The sequence below is a fragment of the Microtus pennsylvanicus genome, chromosome 8, assembly GCF_037038515.1.
Source record: "Microtus pennsylvanicus isolate mMicPen1 chromosome 8, mMicPen1.hap1, whole genome shotgun sequence".
NCBI lineage: Eukaryota > Metazoa > Chordata > Mammalia > Rodentia > Cricetidae > Microtus > Microtus pennsylvanicus.
The window spans coordinates 96,029,840-96,044,344 of NC_134586.1; the positions used below are offsets into that span (position 1 = coordinate 96,029,840).

The following is a 14,505-nucleotide window of genomic DNA, read 5'->3' on the forward strand; positions in this document are numbered from 1 at the left end:
CAACCACATGGTGGCTCACAACCATCTATGAGGTCTGGTGCCCTCTTCTGGCCCACAGGCATACATACAGGCAGAATATTGTATATATATAAAAAAGAAAAGTTACCAAAATAAGGGACTAATTAGCTAGACTGTTTTCATCTATACATAGACTTTTCTATTTGAACTATGTAAATAAGAGTTATAATTTTAATACCATATAGGCAGTCTTTGGTATGCTGAATTATATGTACAAAGGGACTCAGTGCTTTTTTAATGGACCCAGGGGAAATTCAAACTTTCTTCAAAAATTTTTATTTTTTTTATATTTCATGTACGAGTGCTCTGCATGTATGCCTACATGCCAGAAGAGAGCATCAGATCTCTATAGATGGTTGTGTGCCACTATGTGATTGCTAGGAATTGAGCTCAGAACCTCTGGAAGAGCAACCAGTGCTCTTAAACCCTGAACCTTGTCTCTAGCCCTAGAAATTCAGACTTTCTAAGATAAGTATTTTGTTCTTTGAGATTTTCATACAGTGTAAGAAAATTGAAGTTTTGACTGGGATATCTTAATATTACAATAATAATACAAAATTAAAATGTGACTTATACTAGGCAGTGATGGCACACACCTAATCCCGGCTCTTGGGGGATAGAGGCAGGTGGATCTCTGTGTGTTCAAGAGCGCCCTGACTAACAGTGAGTTTCAGAACTGTTAAACAGAGAAACCTTATTTTGAAAATCCTCAGGGGAAATATATGACTTGTGACATTCAGAGGCTTTTTTTTTTTAAAAAATTCTGTGGAGCCAGGGATTATTTCTAGTTAATATTTTATTTTCATTTGTTTATTCATTGATCTGAATATTTAATGTTTTCTAGAGTAGAAATATTAGGATGCAGTGTTGCTTTAAATAATAACAGTCTGATAGATAATTTTAAAAGTGATAATAAGTTGGTCATGGTGATACAAACCTTTGATCCCAACACTGGGGAGACAGAGGCAGGTCGATCTCTGTGAGTTCAAGGCTAGCTGCTGGGGACTACCTGGTGAATCCCAGGCTCAAATAATAAAAGTAATTAAGCCCCTAGGTCAGCGGTTCTCAGTCTGTAGATTGCAACCCATTTGGGAGGTAGAACAACACTTTCACATATCTAAGTCCATCAGAAATACAGATATTTACATTATGATTCATAACAGCAGCAAAATTTCAGTTACAAAGTAGCAATGAAAATAATTTTATGATTGGGGGTCATCACAGCATGAGGAACTGTATTAAAAGGGTTTCAGCATTAGAAAGGTTGAGAACCACTGGCCTAGGTGATTCTAATGTTTTATATGCAAACAAAATACTAGCTGTTTGTACACAGTATGCCTTTCAGGTGTAGAAAGTGATCCCTCACCTGGTATGTCAGAGAGCTGGGCAGGTAAAGAGGCAGACTCTAGCTGGAGGGTAGCCGCTTGAGCAAAGCTGAGGGTAGGGAACAGTAATGGTATGATTTGCTTGTTTTGTCAGTATTTCTGGAGTGAGTCATGAAACTAATACTTTAAGGGTGAGATAATAAATACTTCAGGTTTTGCTGACTGTGTATACTCTGTGTTACAAATCCTGGGGCATATATTGAAAATAGACTGACTTCTATTATCCAGGTCTTTCAAACTTAGAACATGTCTGGTTGAGCATGTAGCTCAGTGGTAGAGTGCTTACTTGGCATGTCCAAAATCCTGAGTTCAATCCCCAGCATTACAGAAAAAGACCTACTATTTGGGTAGTAGAACATCATGAGATTTGTTGTTGTTTAATGTAGCTAGATTGCAAGCAATACTCTTTTGGTGGTTGGTGGGGTGGTGTTTAAAGATAGGGTTTCTCAGGGTAGCCCTGGCTGTTCTGGAACTCTGTAGACCAGGCAGGTCTTGAACTCATAGTGATCTGCCTGCCTCTCCCTGCTGAGTGCTGGGATTAACGTTCTAGCCACTACACATGGCTATTATTATACATTTCTAAAGTTCAAAAAATAATGCTTTAGGAAGAGAGACCTTGTGTGTAAAGAATACCAGAGTCCTACAACTGGAGAGATGGTTCTACAGTTAAGAGGATCCAGGTTTGGTTCCCAGCACTCAGAAGGTGGCTCATAACCATCTGTAATTCCAGTTTCGGGGATCTGTCCCCTCCTTCTGACTTACATGGGTACCAGACACATGTGGTAAACACACATATATAGAAGCAAAATACACATATGCTTAAAGTAAAATAGCTAATTAGAAAAAAAGTAAAACTAGCATCTGAGAAGCAGTTGGGGAACCTTGAGAGTGGCAGGAAGGTGAGACCTGGTTAGGGAGAGCCAGGGTGTCCACTGTCAACAGCATCGGTGGGTAGTATCAGGGTTGCAGGTTAGAATCAGAAGAGGAGAGCCCAAGAAGTATTGTATGGTGAGAAAAGCAATCTTGTCAGATCGTTGAAATTAGACGCTCAGTTTGTATCTCAGATGGTGGCAGAGGCCAGCTGTTATGTCACAGGATACTCAGACAGAGAAGGCAAGGAAGATGCTGAACATTCTTAGACTGTTTAAAAGAATTTTAAAAGTCTTTGAAATTCTGTTAATAATCACCATGAACAATGTTTCTTAGGAAAAGAGCAACATGGAAATAGATATGACATACCAACTGAAAGTGATACAGCAGAGTTTAGAGCAAGAAGAAGCTGAGCACAAGACCACAAAAGCACGACTGGCGGATAAAAACAAGATCTATGAATCCATTGAAGAAGCTAAATCAGAAGCCATGAAAGGTATGCACTGTGAGGTGTGTTCCCATTTTAGAGTATGCACTGTGAGGTGTGTTCCCATTTTAGAGTATGCACTGTGAGGTGTGTTCCCATTTTAGAATCAGTCTTCACTTTTACAAAATATGGTATTTGTTTATATTGCCAAGTATTGGGAGCTGAAAGGAAAGAAATTATCAGGGAAACTTTATATACTTCCTTTTTTTAAACCTTTGTATCATTGCAACAGTTTCTAAGAAACTAAAGCCCAAATACAGAATCATTCTACCATATTTTTAAATCTGAAAGAAAATGATGTTTCAGTGACATTGATGCCATAAGGTGTATAATGTGATGTTCTATACTTATTTGGGGAATATGTTCTTTGACATAAGTTTACTGTAGTTTGACATTTCTCTAGCTGTGGTACAAAAGCATTAATAGTTATATAAGATCAAAATTTACATAATAGCTAGTCCATCTAGAACAGTGGTTCTCAACCTTCTTATGCTGTGACCCTTTAATACAGTTCCTCATGTTGTGGTGACCACAACCATAACATTAATTTTGTTACTACTTAATAACTATAATTTTGCTACTGTTATGAGTCATAGTGTGTAAAATATCTGTGTTTTCCAATGGTCTTAGGCAACCCTTGTGGAAGGGTTATTTGATCCTCAGGGGTCATAATTGAGAACCACTGAGCTAGTTTATTCAGTTCACTGAGTGTTTTGGACTCCGACGTACTAAAGGTGCCAGTCAGATTTTATTAAAGCCATGTCATACTAATAGATCCCAATGTTAACTTCCACAAACCAATCTTTTTGCCTTAGCCTTGTCTTAGAATTGTTTGTTTTCTAACTTTATTAATAGATTTGAAATTTCACAAATAATCAATATTTGAAAATATTTTTGTCCAAGTCTTAAAACTCTGGATCAGAAGTTTCACTTCTTACTAAGATACGAATAGCTTAGAAGTAGCCTTTCACTCTTTAAATATAATTAAGATTTAGATTTTATTACAACCAACTTAGATTAAAGCACTAATTCAAACAAGTCGTGAACAATGGTGCACTCCTTTAATCCCAGCACTCAGAAGGCAGAAGCAGATGGGGTCTCAGCTATACAGCTACACTGGGCTACACAGTGAGATCCTGACTAACAAAAAAGAGAGAGAGAAATGAGACAGGTGCTTTACTTAGGAAGGTCTAATCTGAAGAGATTAAGTTAATGGATTTAAGTTAATTAAGTTAATTTCCTTGTGTATGGCGTAGAAGAGAATTAAGTTGCTTTTGAGGTTTAATTTATATGCAATAAAGTGTAAATAGTTTTGATGTTTGTGTTACACTCATGTAGCTACCACCAAAAGCAAGATGTAGAATATGTCTACCAACTCAGTAAGTTTTCTTGTGCTTCTTTCTATTCTCTACACCAATATATGATTTTTTAAATGAATATTTATTTATTTATTTTTTTGAGTAAGTAATTGCATTTCTTTTTTGATTATTTTTTAAATTGACAAAAATAAAACAGTTCAATATAACTTTTGTTTCCAGTGGTTCCTTGGAACACTAATACATGATATGTGATGACTTCCTTACATTTTTATGCACAGGCCTCCATCACTTAAATATTATAGATGTCTTTCAAGCCTGAATCTAAAAATCTTGCTCTTTCTACTACATGTTATCACCTCCATAGACTAAGAACATGTCTTGAACAAGTAATTATTGCCAATATGAACTTGTCTAGTTCCCTGTAAAGGGATAATGATGGTATTATTAAGTTGTGAAAGTCAAGTGCATGTACAATAATTAGAAATACTATCTAGGGGCTGGAGAGATGGCTCAGTGGTTAAGAGCACTGACTGCTCTTCCAGAGGATCCGGGTTCAATTCCCAGCACCCACATGGCAGTTCACAACTATCTGAAGATCCAGTTGCAGGGGATCTGACACCTTCACACCAATGCACATAAAATAAAGTTAAATAAACCATAAAAAATATTTTTAAAAAATACTATATACTTACTAGCATGTAGAGAATGTTTCATTTATCTGTGCACACTTTTAAAGACCCTTCATTTAATATTTTCAGTTCTGGCCATGGAGATGGTGATATCAAATGCAGGCAAGCATGGCAGCCACCAGCAATCCCAGCACCCAGAAGACAAAGAAGGGGAATTCCTGGGGCAAGCTCACTAGCTAGACAAACCAGAATTAGTGAGCTCCACATTCAGCCACTCAGAGGCCCTGCCACAGTATACAGTGGGGAGCAGATGAGGAAGATACCCAACATCAGCTTTAAGCCTTTATACATAAGTGAACCCTTTTTTAAAAAGGCCTGAAAATTAATGGATTACATTCTTACCTAATGCAACTGTAAATAATAGTTGTATGTTAAACATTCGGTGTGAGAGGGCAGAGGACTCCTACTTGGGTATGAACTGAAATACTAATCAAAAGATTAACTAAAATTTACCTTTAGAATTGAACTTACTTGGTTAGGGGTACACTTTGTTGATCACCTTAAGATGAAAAAAATGCTTTTAAAAGATTATTTTTCTGATAATAGGTTTATTGCAAGTCATTTTTTAAAAATGAAGGAGAATATAACTTAAAAAAGCAAAGATTACTTACTAAGTAAGCTAATACTTTGTAAATTTACTACATTTTCTCCTAACATTTTATTAATTCTTTAAAAAAAAAAAAACCCTGTTAAGTGTTATTCAGCACTTACCTAGTGCCTACCATATGTCTGGCAGTATTTTAAGTCCTATATATGTATCAGCTTCAACACTTTTTTCCCATATGCTGGAGGTTAAATACCATTACCCTCCTAGATGGAAGAAATTTAAGGCCAGGGGGCTGGAGAGATGGCTCAGAGGTTAAGAGCAGCATTGCCTGCTCTTCCAAAGGTCCTGAGTACAGTTCCCAGCAACCACATGGTGACTCACAACCATCTGTAATGAGGGATGGTGCCCTCTTCTGGCCTGTAGGCATACACACAGACAGACTATTGTATACATAATAAATAAATAAATAAATAAATAAATAAATAAATAAATAAATAAATAAATATTTTTTAAAAAAGGAAATTTAAGGCAAAAGAAGTAAATGAAAGAAGTTCATTTACTTAAATAATTAGTAAGTGTCAGAGCCAAGATTTAAGATCAGAAAGTTGGGTTTCTGAGTCTATCTCCCCAAACATAATTTTAAACACCTGTGTAATAATATATGGAAAGAGAAGAGATGGAATCTACCTGGAATGCTTTCCAGTAGGAAGAGTCAAACTGTTTTTGTTTGTTTGTTTGTTTTGAAAGATGCCACTGTCTTTTACACAAAGACAGGATTATCTTTTTTTCATTAGAATAGATGTAGTATTACAAGTAGTATGATAATTTTATATTGCAAAAAAAACCTCCCAATTTTCTAGCCTAAAATTTATATCTCAAGTATATTTGAAGTGCTAAAAATGTTCAGTTAGAAACAAATAATTATATAGGACAGTACCACTTGCTCTTAATTAAAATACTTACATTTCAGACTCATAGTTGTGTCTACTTTCATTGTAATAGAAATGGAGAAGAAGCTATTGGAAGAAAGGTCTTTAAAGCAGAAAGTGGAAAACCTACTCCTGGAAGCCGAGAAAAGATGCTCTATATTGGACTGTGACCTCAAACAGTCCCAGCAGAAATTAAACGAGCTGCTGAAGCAGAAAGATGTGCTAAATGAAGATGTAAGTGTGCATTACACTAAGTATGAACCAATAAGAAGCTAGTTTTATTGGATACATTTAATGGTGACTGCATTATTTAATTTTTAATTTTTTTCTTGTAATTTTCTATGGAGTCTGTTGGGTTTAATGATAGAGTAAATCAGTCATAATTGAATAATTTTAAGTTACTTAAAACTTAAAGATTATATTTAAAAATATTTGAAATATCTATTTTAATGTGATATGATTAAGAAATTATTGTTCTTGAGAAAAATCAAAATAATTTACTTAAATACTAAGTATACAATTTACATTTTAGGTTAGAAATTTGACATTAAAGATAGAGCAGGAAACTCAAAAGCGTTGCCTTATGCAAAATGACCTGAAGATGCAGACTCAGCAAGTTAACACCCTGAAAATGTCAGAAAAGCAGATAAAGCAAGAAAATAATCATCTCATGGAAATGAAAATGAACTTGGAAAAGCAAAATGCTGAACTTCGAAAGTAAGTTAACTGGTTCAGATAGTTAGATTGATGGCTTCTGAGAGGTTTTGTGTGTTTGTATAATTGTATTTATTTAAAATGAAAGCCAGGTTTGGTGATAATTCCTATAATCCCAACACTTGGGAGTGCGAAACAGATTGAAATTTCAGAGCCAATTTATATAGCAATGTGGAAGTAAAATAAACTGAAAATACAGGCACACACTGTATTAGCTATTGAATTAATGACATATGATGTGACATAGCCTCAGGAAAAGCCTGTGCACAGTGCTGAAGGATTAGTTTTCTTTGTGTGTGTGTCTGTTGTTTTTGGTGTTTTGTTGTTGTAACTGTTTTTATAGCTTCACTGCCTTGCCCTGTCCGGCTACATCCTCCCAGGCATCTTTTTTCCCAGCCTCCGGAGTGCAAGGATTACACATATAAGTCACCACATATGGCTTTCAGTTGTTTGGATTTTTGTTTTGTTTTGTTTTTTTGATACATGGTCTCATAAAATTCTCCAGGCTGGCTTTGAACTCACAATCCCTCCTGCCTTGGCCTCCCAGTTGCTGGGATTACAGGCTCCGCTACCAGGCCTGCAGGGATGAGAGTTTGGAAGGCAGTGGTGAAGTTAGTGTGGCATGAAAATTACTTGATTGCAGGGATTCTTTGCAGAGTGAGTTTGAATGTGTATATCGTACTTTACTAAAGACTTGGACTTTCCATGTTCACAGAGAGCGGCAGGATGCAGACGGGCAGATGAAGGAATTGCAAGACCAGCTTGAAGCGGAACAGTATTTCTCAGTAAGGCACTTCCTACAGAACCAGAGAATGATTGTCTTTTAATTGAAACAAATACTTGTTTCACTTTCTGTGTATTTGTATTTTGGGTGTAGGCATGTATGTGTACCACGTGCATGCATGGTACCCTGGGAGTTCAGAAGAGGGTAGGATGCACAGCTTTTGTTTGTTTGCCCCTGCTTGCTTTGGTTTTAGGCTTTCTTTTTTTCTTTTTTTTTTTTCAACATACCTGCTGTATAGCCCATGCTGGTCTCCAATTTGCAAACTGTCTACCTTCTGAGTGCTGGAATTACAGTGGTTTACCATCACACCATAAGTATTTGGTGGACTCTTACATGACTCATAAAAAGCAAACCGGGATTGGGGATATAACTCATTGGTGAAATGCTTGCCTAACATGGGAGCATGGAAAGAGGTCTGAGTTCAGTACCCAGTACCATAAAAAAGAAAAAGTGCTGGACAAAAGACTATAGATTCTCTAACAGGAATCCTTTATCAGACTGGCTTGGTAGTATGTGCTTATAGTTGCAGCTGCTAGGCAGTCTGAGGTGGGAAGAACTCTTGAACCCTCAAAATTGAAGCGAATCTGGGCAACAGAAGGGGAGACATTGTCTCAAAACAACAAATGAGGTATTGTTGCTAGAACATAATCCTAAGCATAAACTATTACCAGCCTGTGAAACTGGTTAAAAGCATCAAATTTTGGAAATTGTGCTTTTGTAAGGAAAGGAATAAAATTGTCATTTTGATATTTATGGGGTTTTTTTTTGAGAGCACTTTAAAAATAGGAAGTATTTCCCCTCCCTCCTACCCTCCCTTCCTCTTTTAATAGCTTCCAAGACAGGGTTTCTCTGTAGGCCCGGCTGTCCTGAAACTCATTCTGTAGATCAGTAATTCATTGACCTGCCTCTGCCTCTTGAGTGTCAGACTTAAAGGTGTGCACTACCACCGTCCAGCAATGTGAAGTGTTTTCATGGAGTAGTTCCATTGATCTGTCACCTTAAATCAAACATAAAACAAACAAAATTAACCAGCAATGTTTTTCGCCACCTCTTCTTTTATACTACCAGCCTGTACATTTAACTGGAATTTTTTGCTGTAATATTCGGTTGAAAATCATATATATTATTAACTGGCTGTTGTAGGGGTTGAGTAGGAACTAGATGTAGGATATTCTATCTACAGTGTACTTTGGCAGATAGCCAAATATTTGCTTAATTGGTGACTAGAAAATGGGAAAACTCAGAAAATTATTAATATCTCAGGAGCCCCAAATTACTCAACATTAAGAAAATATGTGTGTATATTGAGATTTTTGCCTGGCTAGGCTTTGGATATAAGTCATATTCTTGGTGATAATGGACACATTTCTGTTTTGCTGTTTAGACCCTTTATAAAACACAAGTTAGAGAACTTAAGGAAGAAAGTGAAGAGAAGACTAAGCTGTGTAAAGAGTTACAGCAGAAGAAGCAGGACTTACAGGATGAAAGGTAAGGGCGGGCCTTGTCCATCGGTACATGTCCTGTTCTCAGCCTCCTTTTTACCAAGTTAAAAAAAAAAGTGATAAAGAATCAAGTAGAGAAAGACTTTTGATTCATAATGAAAAATGGTCATTAAAATGCCATCTCCAAGGGATCTGGGACTTAGCTTGGGAAGACTGTGTGTTTAGAATATACGAGGCCTTGGGTTCAATCCCATTACCATATGCTTATATTTTTTATGGTCTATCTCTGAAATACAGAGACTCTTTGGCTGCCCAGCTGGAGATCACCCTGACCAAAGCAGACTCTGAGCAGCTGGCTCGTTCCATTGCTGAGGAACAATATTCTGATTTGGAAAAAGAGAAAATCATGAAAGAGCTGGAGATAAAAGAGATGATGGCTAGACACAAGCAAGAACTTACTGAAAAGGATGCCACAATTGCATCTGTACGTGAAATTCTTGGTGCTTTGGGTTTGTAATTAAATTATTGTGTCATAAAAATCTCAGAAACATCTAGGAGCTGTGTCAGATGTAAATTAAAAATTATCTGTATCTGTTAGCAAATGGTAACAGAGTCTAACTAAAGAAACATTTCAGAGAAAACTAAAACAGAAAGCAGTTGGTCTTGTGCTGTCAGTCATGCAGAGCTACTGATTACCACAGTAAGGGGAGTGAACAGTCGGCTAGAGGGAGGTGCGTGCACAAAACCTTGTGTTTGTGCAGATAGTAATAAAGCCAGTGCGAAAACACTCAGTCGGGAAGTGGGTTTGGAATAATGGGGTTTTATGTGAAAGGAATAATGGTCAATCTGACTAAGTAAATTGTACCTAGCTTAAGGACCAGATGTGAAAAATAGAAAGTTTAAGCTTTTAGAACCTAAAATGTCTATGTGACACAAGATAGCCTAAAAAAGAAAAGATACTGGAATATATTAAACAGCATTAATTTTTAGAATATATACATAATTCCTATAATTCATTAAGCGAGATGAAACAATTTAGAAGAAAATTGGCCAAAAGAGATAGCGCAAATACATCAGTAGATGCTGTTCTCCAGCAAAAGGTCAGATGAATGCCATAGATTTGAAATACCCATTATGTGACTGAAAATAAGCTGTCAGCTTCAAGTGTCTGGAAAATGACATTTTTCATTACAATAAATGGAGAGTTAAAGTCAATATAATATCTGTAATTTTGTTAATAGTATGACCATTTGTGGTAAATTTTAAGTGTATGGTACCACCCAAAGAAAGTTCACACTAAGATAACTATGCTAAAGAAACTAGCACAGTGCTTAGAGACACAGAGATGCTTATAACAACAAACCCTTGCATCTCAATCGCTAAATAGGCGTAGAGCCTGGAGAGATGACTCAGTGCCTAAGAGCACTGGCTACTCTTCCAGAGGACCTGGGTTTGATTCCCATCACCCACATGACAGCTCATACTTGTCTTGTAGCAACTCTGTAGTTACAGGGTTTTTGACGCCCCTTTCTGGTCTCTGAGGGCACTGCACACACATGCTACAGAGACATACATTCAGGTCAACACTTATATGCATTAAATTAAAATTAAAAATAACAGATGTGGTAGTACATGGCTGTAATTCCAACATTTGGGAAGTGAAGACAAGAGGGTCAGAAGTTGAAGAACACCCTTGTTTACACAGCAAGGTGGAGGCTAGCCTAGAATACATACAACTGTGTCTTAGCAAACAGAACCAAAATAGGTACATTAAGTATGGTAGAAAGTGGAAGTAAACAGAAGTTGGAGCTAAATGAATTTTATATATATGCAGGGTAATACAATTTGTTGTTCTTTATTTTGATCTCAGAATGACCCAGAATTCACAATCTTTGTCCTGCCTCCCCCTCCTCCTGGGTTTAGAAACATTATCTGGCATTCCCACATCTTAATTCTCACTATCCTTGGCTGCCTGGGTCTCACTCTGTAGACCACACTGGCCTTGAATTTATAGACACCCTCCTGCATTTTTTACTGAGTTTTAAGGTTAAGGGTATACCCTACCGTGGCAAATTTAATTCTTTATTAAGTGAGTCATTATTTATTTTATTTGATTTGATTTTTGATATAGGGTTTCTTTCTTTAATAGTCCTGGCTGTCCTGGAACTAGCTCTTGTAGACCAGGCTGGCCTCACACTCACAGAGATCCACCTGACTCTGCCTCCTGAGTGCTGGAATTAAAGTTGTGCGCCACCACATATTATTTCTTGTGTTTATAATGAAAATGTGCAGTATTTGGTGGGAAAGTTGAGCATATAAACTATAATAAAACTTAAGGAAGGAAAGATAGAAATACAATCTGATTGGAATATAGAAAAAGGGTGTCAGCTTCGGTAAAAACTCATTTTTTAAAATTTTAAATAACATTTTGAAAGAAACACTGCAGTTTTTAAGCTTACTCTTCATGATTGGAACACAAGTCCTTTTTCTCCTTTTCTTGATTTATTAAGTGATTTTCTCATTTTTAAAAAAAAAAACTGCTAAGGATTTGTGGCAAAAGGGCAGATTTTTGGTTTTTTGGAATATGTAAGAAGTTTTGAGGGAGCAACAGTTTTATCCAGGGAAAGTCTAGTGTGGTAACACAAGGAGAGGTGAGAGGTGTTCTAGGGGTCTCAATTTGGATTACTGTTTGACAACTAAAATTTTGTAAATTAATACGTTGGTTTTCCCCCCACTTGTGTTTCTTAGCTCGAAGAAACAAATAGGACACTAACTAGTGATGTTGCAAATCTTGCAAACGAGAAAGAAGAACTAAACAACAAGCTGAAAGACACTCAAGAGCGTATGTATTAGCAGGAAGAGAGCTTACTGTGAACATACCTAGTAGCTGTAGTTATTGGTGTAATTTTAATATTTCTTTTTTCAGAACTCTCAAAGTTGAAAGATGAAGAGATCAGTGCAGCAGCTATTAAAGCTCAGTTTGAGAAACAGCTGTTGACTGAGAGAACACTCAAGACTCAAGTATGTCACCAGAATGCAAATGCAATTTTGAATTTTGTTTTCATTCCTGTCACCTGTCACTTCTAGCTCTAGAGGGCAGAAACTGTGCTCATTGTAATATCAGTGTTTAAATAATTTCCTGGTTTACTTTTGTCAAGTTAGAAGAAACTTCATATGTCCCACATTCTCCCAGCTTTTTATTATTTGCTAATAGGCTGAAAAGTGTCAGGTGGTCTGAAAGGGCACATGTGATGATTGACACCTCTCTGCCAGCTCCCACAGTTGGATTTGTAGGAAAACATGTGGGTGCTAGTACTATTCTCTGTTGTTGGACAAAGTACTTTTTAGTGCCAAGGCAGAATTCACTTCCTCCAGATAGGAGGAGGAACATTTGCCCATTAAAATCTCTCTTGTAATAAAAGTTGGATTAGTGGAAAATGATATCAAGCGTGTGATTTAGTGAGGAACACACCCAAGGCCTGGCATACACTAGGCAAGCATTCTACCCAAGCGACACTCACAACCCTTCAAATACTTTCAATTATCATTCTCAAAAGTCATGAGAATAAAAAAATATTTAGAATACAGGATGGATGCCATGGACCACCCCAGTCGGGTACTGGGATCCCTGGGACGAGGGTCCTTGAGGGCTTGGTGGTTAAGGATTCGGCGATGACAAATAGAATCAAACACAGAGGCAGTTTGAATCCGAGTGTATTTTGCAGCTTTCAAACAAGGATTTTTATACATAGTGAAACAGATACTGAAATTCTTAAAAGATGTGTTTAATGAAGCAATCACGGATAGAACAGATAACATCATTGTCATTTGGCAAAGTAAAACGTAAAATCCTCCAAAGCTAATGGCACATATCCAAGAACAGGTTGATAAATTTTTATGGCCAGTTATTGTTTAACAACTAGTATCTGGTCTTTGTAAATCTTCAAGATGTAAATTTAAACTATTGATTCTTTTTGCTTAGGGCTTTCTCTACTATATACCTAGGCCCATTTTTGATGACATTTGTACAGTCATGAAATTTTTAATGGGAAAGTTTTAGACTTATTTTATAATTTTGAAAATAATTTATGAAGTAAAGCACTGGTTATACGGAGATAAGGTTATGGTTACTAACCATCTCAAGGGATGGTTTCTTACTTGAAGTCTCAGTGTAGGTTATCAGGAACATCTTGTAAATATGAAAAGAGAATAGAAGAAGATAAAACAAATGGCCATGAGAACTATGGCTTAATATTTCACTCCAGCCACGAGTTCCACGACCAGTTCCAGGAGGCCTCCTTCTTTTGAAGTTTTCACCTCAGTCTGTGGAACTTGTTACAGATTCTACTGGGGCCATTTCCACAAGCTAAAAGTGTTTTCTTTATAGCCCTGTGTATAGGAGAGGAATTACTGGTGATCATGTAGCTTGCAATTGGTGAGTTTCTGAGAAAACATCAGCATAATTATTTACTAAATGCTTATTTTTTTTAAGGCTGTGAATAAGTTGGCAGAGATCATGAATCGAAAAGAACCTGTCAAGCGTGGTAGTGACACAGATGTGCGAAGAAAAGAGAAAGAGAACAGAAAACTACATATGGAGCTTAAGTCTGAACGTGAAAAGTTGACACAACAGATGATCAAATACCAGAAAGAACTGAATGAAATGCAGGCTGTAAGAACACGCTTACACTGAAAACATTTCTTTAAAACAGAATTATTTCCTTTTCTGTGTGGTTGCAGAACATTTCTATTAGCAGTTATTACTGAACTATGGCCAACACTCATAATATTTATCTCATTTGTTAATATATTTTCTTACAGCAAATAGCTGAAGAAAGCCAGATTCGAATTGAACTCCAGATGACTCTGGACAGTAAAGACAGTGACATTGAACAGCTGCGTTCACAGCTGCAGGCCTTGCATATCGGTATGGACAGCTCCAGTATAGGCAGCGGACCAGGGGATGTTGAGCCTGATGATGGATTTCCAGGTACACATTCTTGGTCAGCCCTTGTATTTGCCTGACATATAGGTCATCTGATTGCTTTTAAGTTCCATGACCTGACTTTGCTCTTGAAAAAATATTGATCATTTCTTTAAGGGAAAACCTTTTTGGAGTAGCGATTCACATGACATTTTGGACTTGTTTTGTTAAAAATAGACATGTAATGAAATTGTAAATGATTGGATGTTTAGCTCTTATGTGATGTAGTGTGTCTGTCTTTTAAGCTTTCATTTTTTCTCTCTCTCTGCTCTGCCTTGCTTCTTACTTGTGGGCGTTTAGTTCATATCACTCAGTCACACACTATGGAATCCATGTC

At 36.8% G+C, this 14,505-nt stretch overlaps 1 protein-coding gene across 1 annotated transcript in view; it reads left to right on the forward strand.

Moving 5' to 3' along the window:
• Rock2 (Rho associated coiled-coil containing protein kinase 2) overlaps positions 1-14,505 on the forward strand; it is a 107,082-nt gene that overhangs the window by 78,946 nt on the left and 13,631 nt on the right. Inside the window, exons 18-27 of the mRNA XM_075984048.1 lie at positions 2,610-2,769; positions 6,318-6,478; positions 6,777-6,961; positions 7,674-7,743; positions 9,127-9,230; positions 9,482-9,668; positions 11,933-12,026; positions 12,111-12,205; positions 13,677-13,856; positions 14,006-14,174. Of these exons, the coding sequence (XP_075840163.1) occupies positions 2,610-2,769; positions 6,318-6,478; positions 6,777-6,961; positions 7,674-7,743; positions 9,127-9,230; positions 9,482-9,668; positions 11,933-12,026; positions 12,111-12,205; positions 13,677-13,856; positions 14,006-14,174 (1,405 nt within the window). The remainder of the gene's footprint in view (positions 1-2,609; positions 2,770-6,317; positions 6,479-6,776; positions 6,962-7,673; positions 7,744-9,126; positions 9,231-9,481; positions 9,669-11,932; positions 12,027-12,110; positions 12,206-13,676; positions 13,857-14,005; positions 14,175-14,505) is intronic.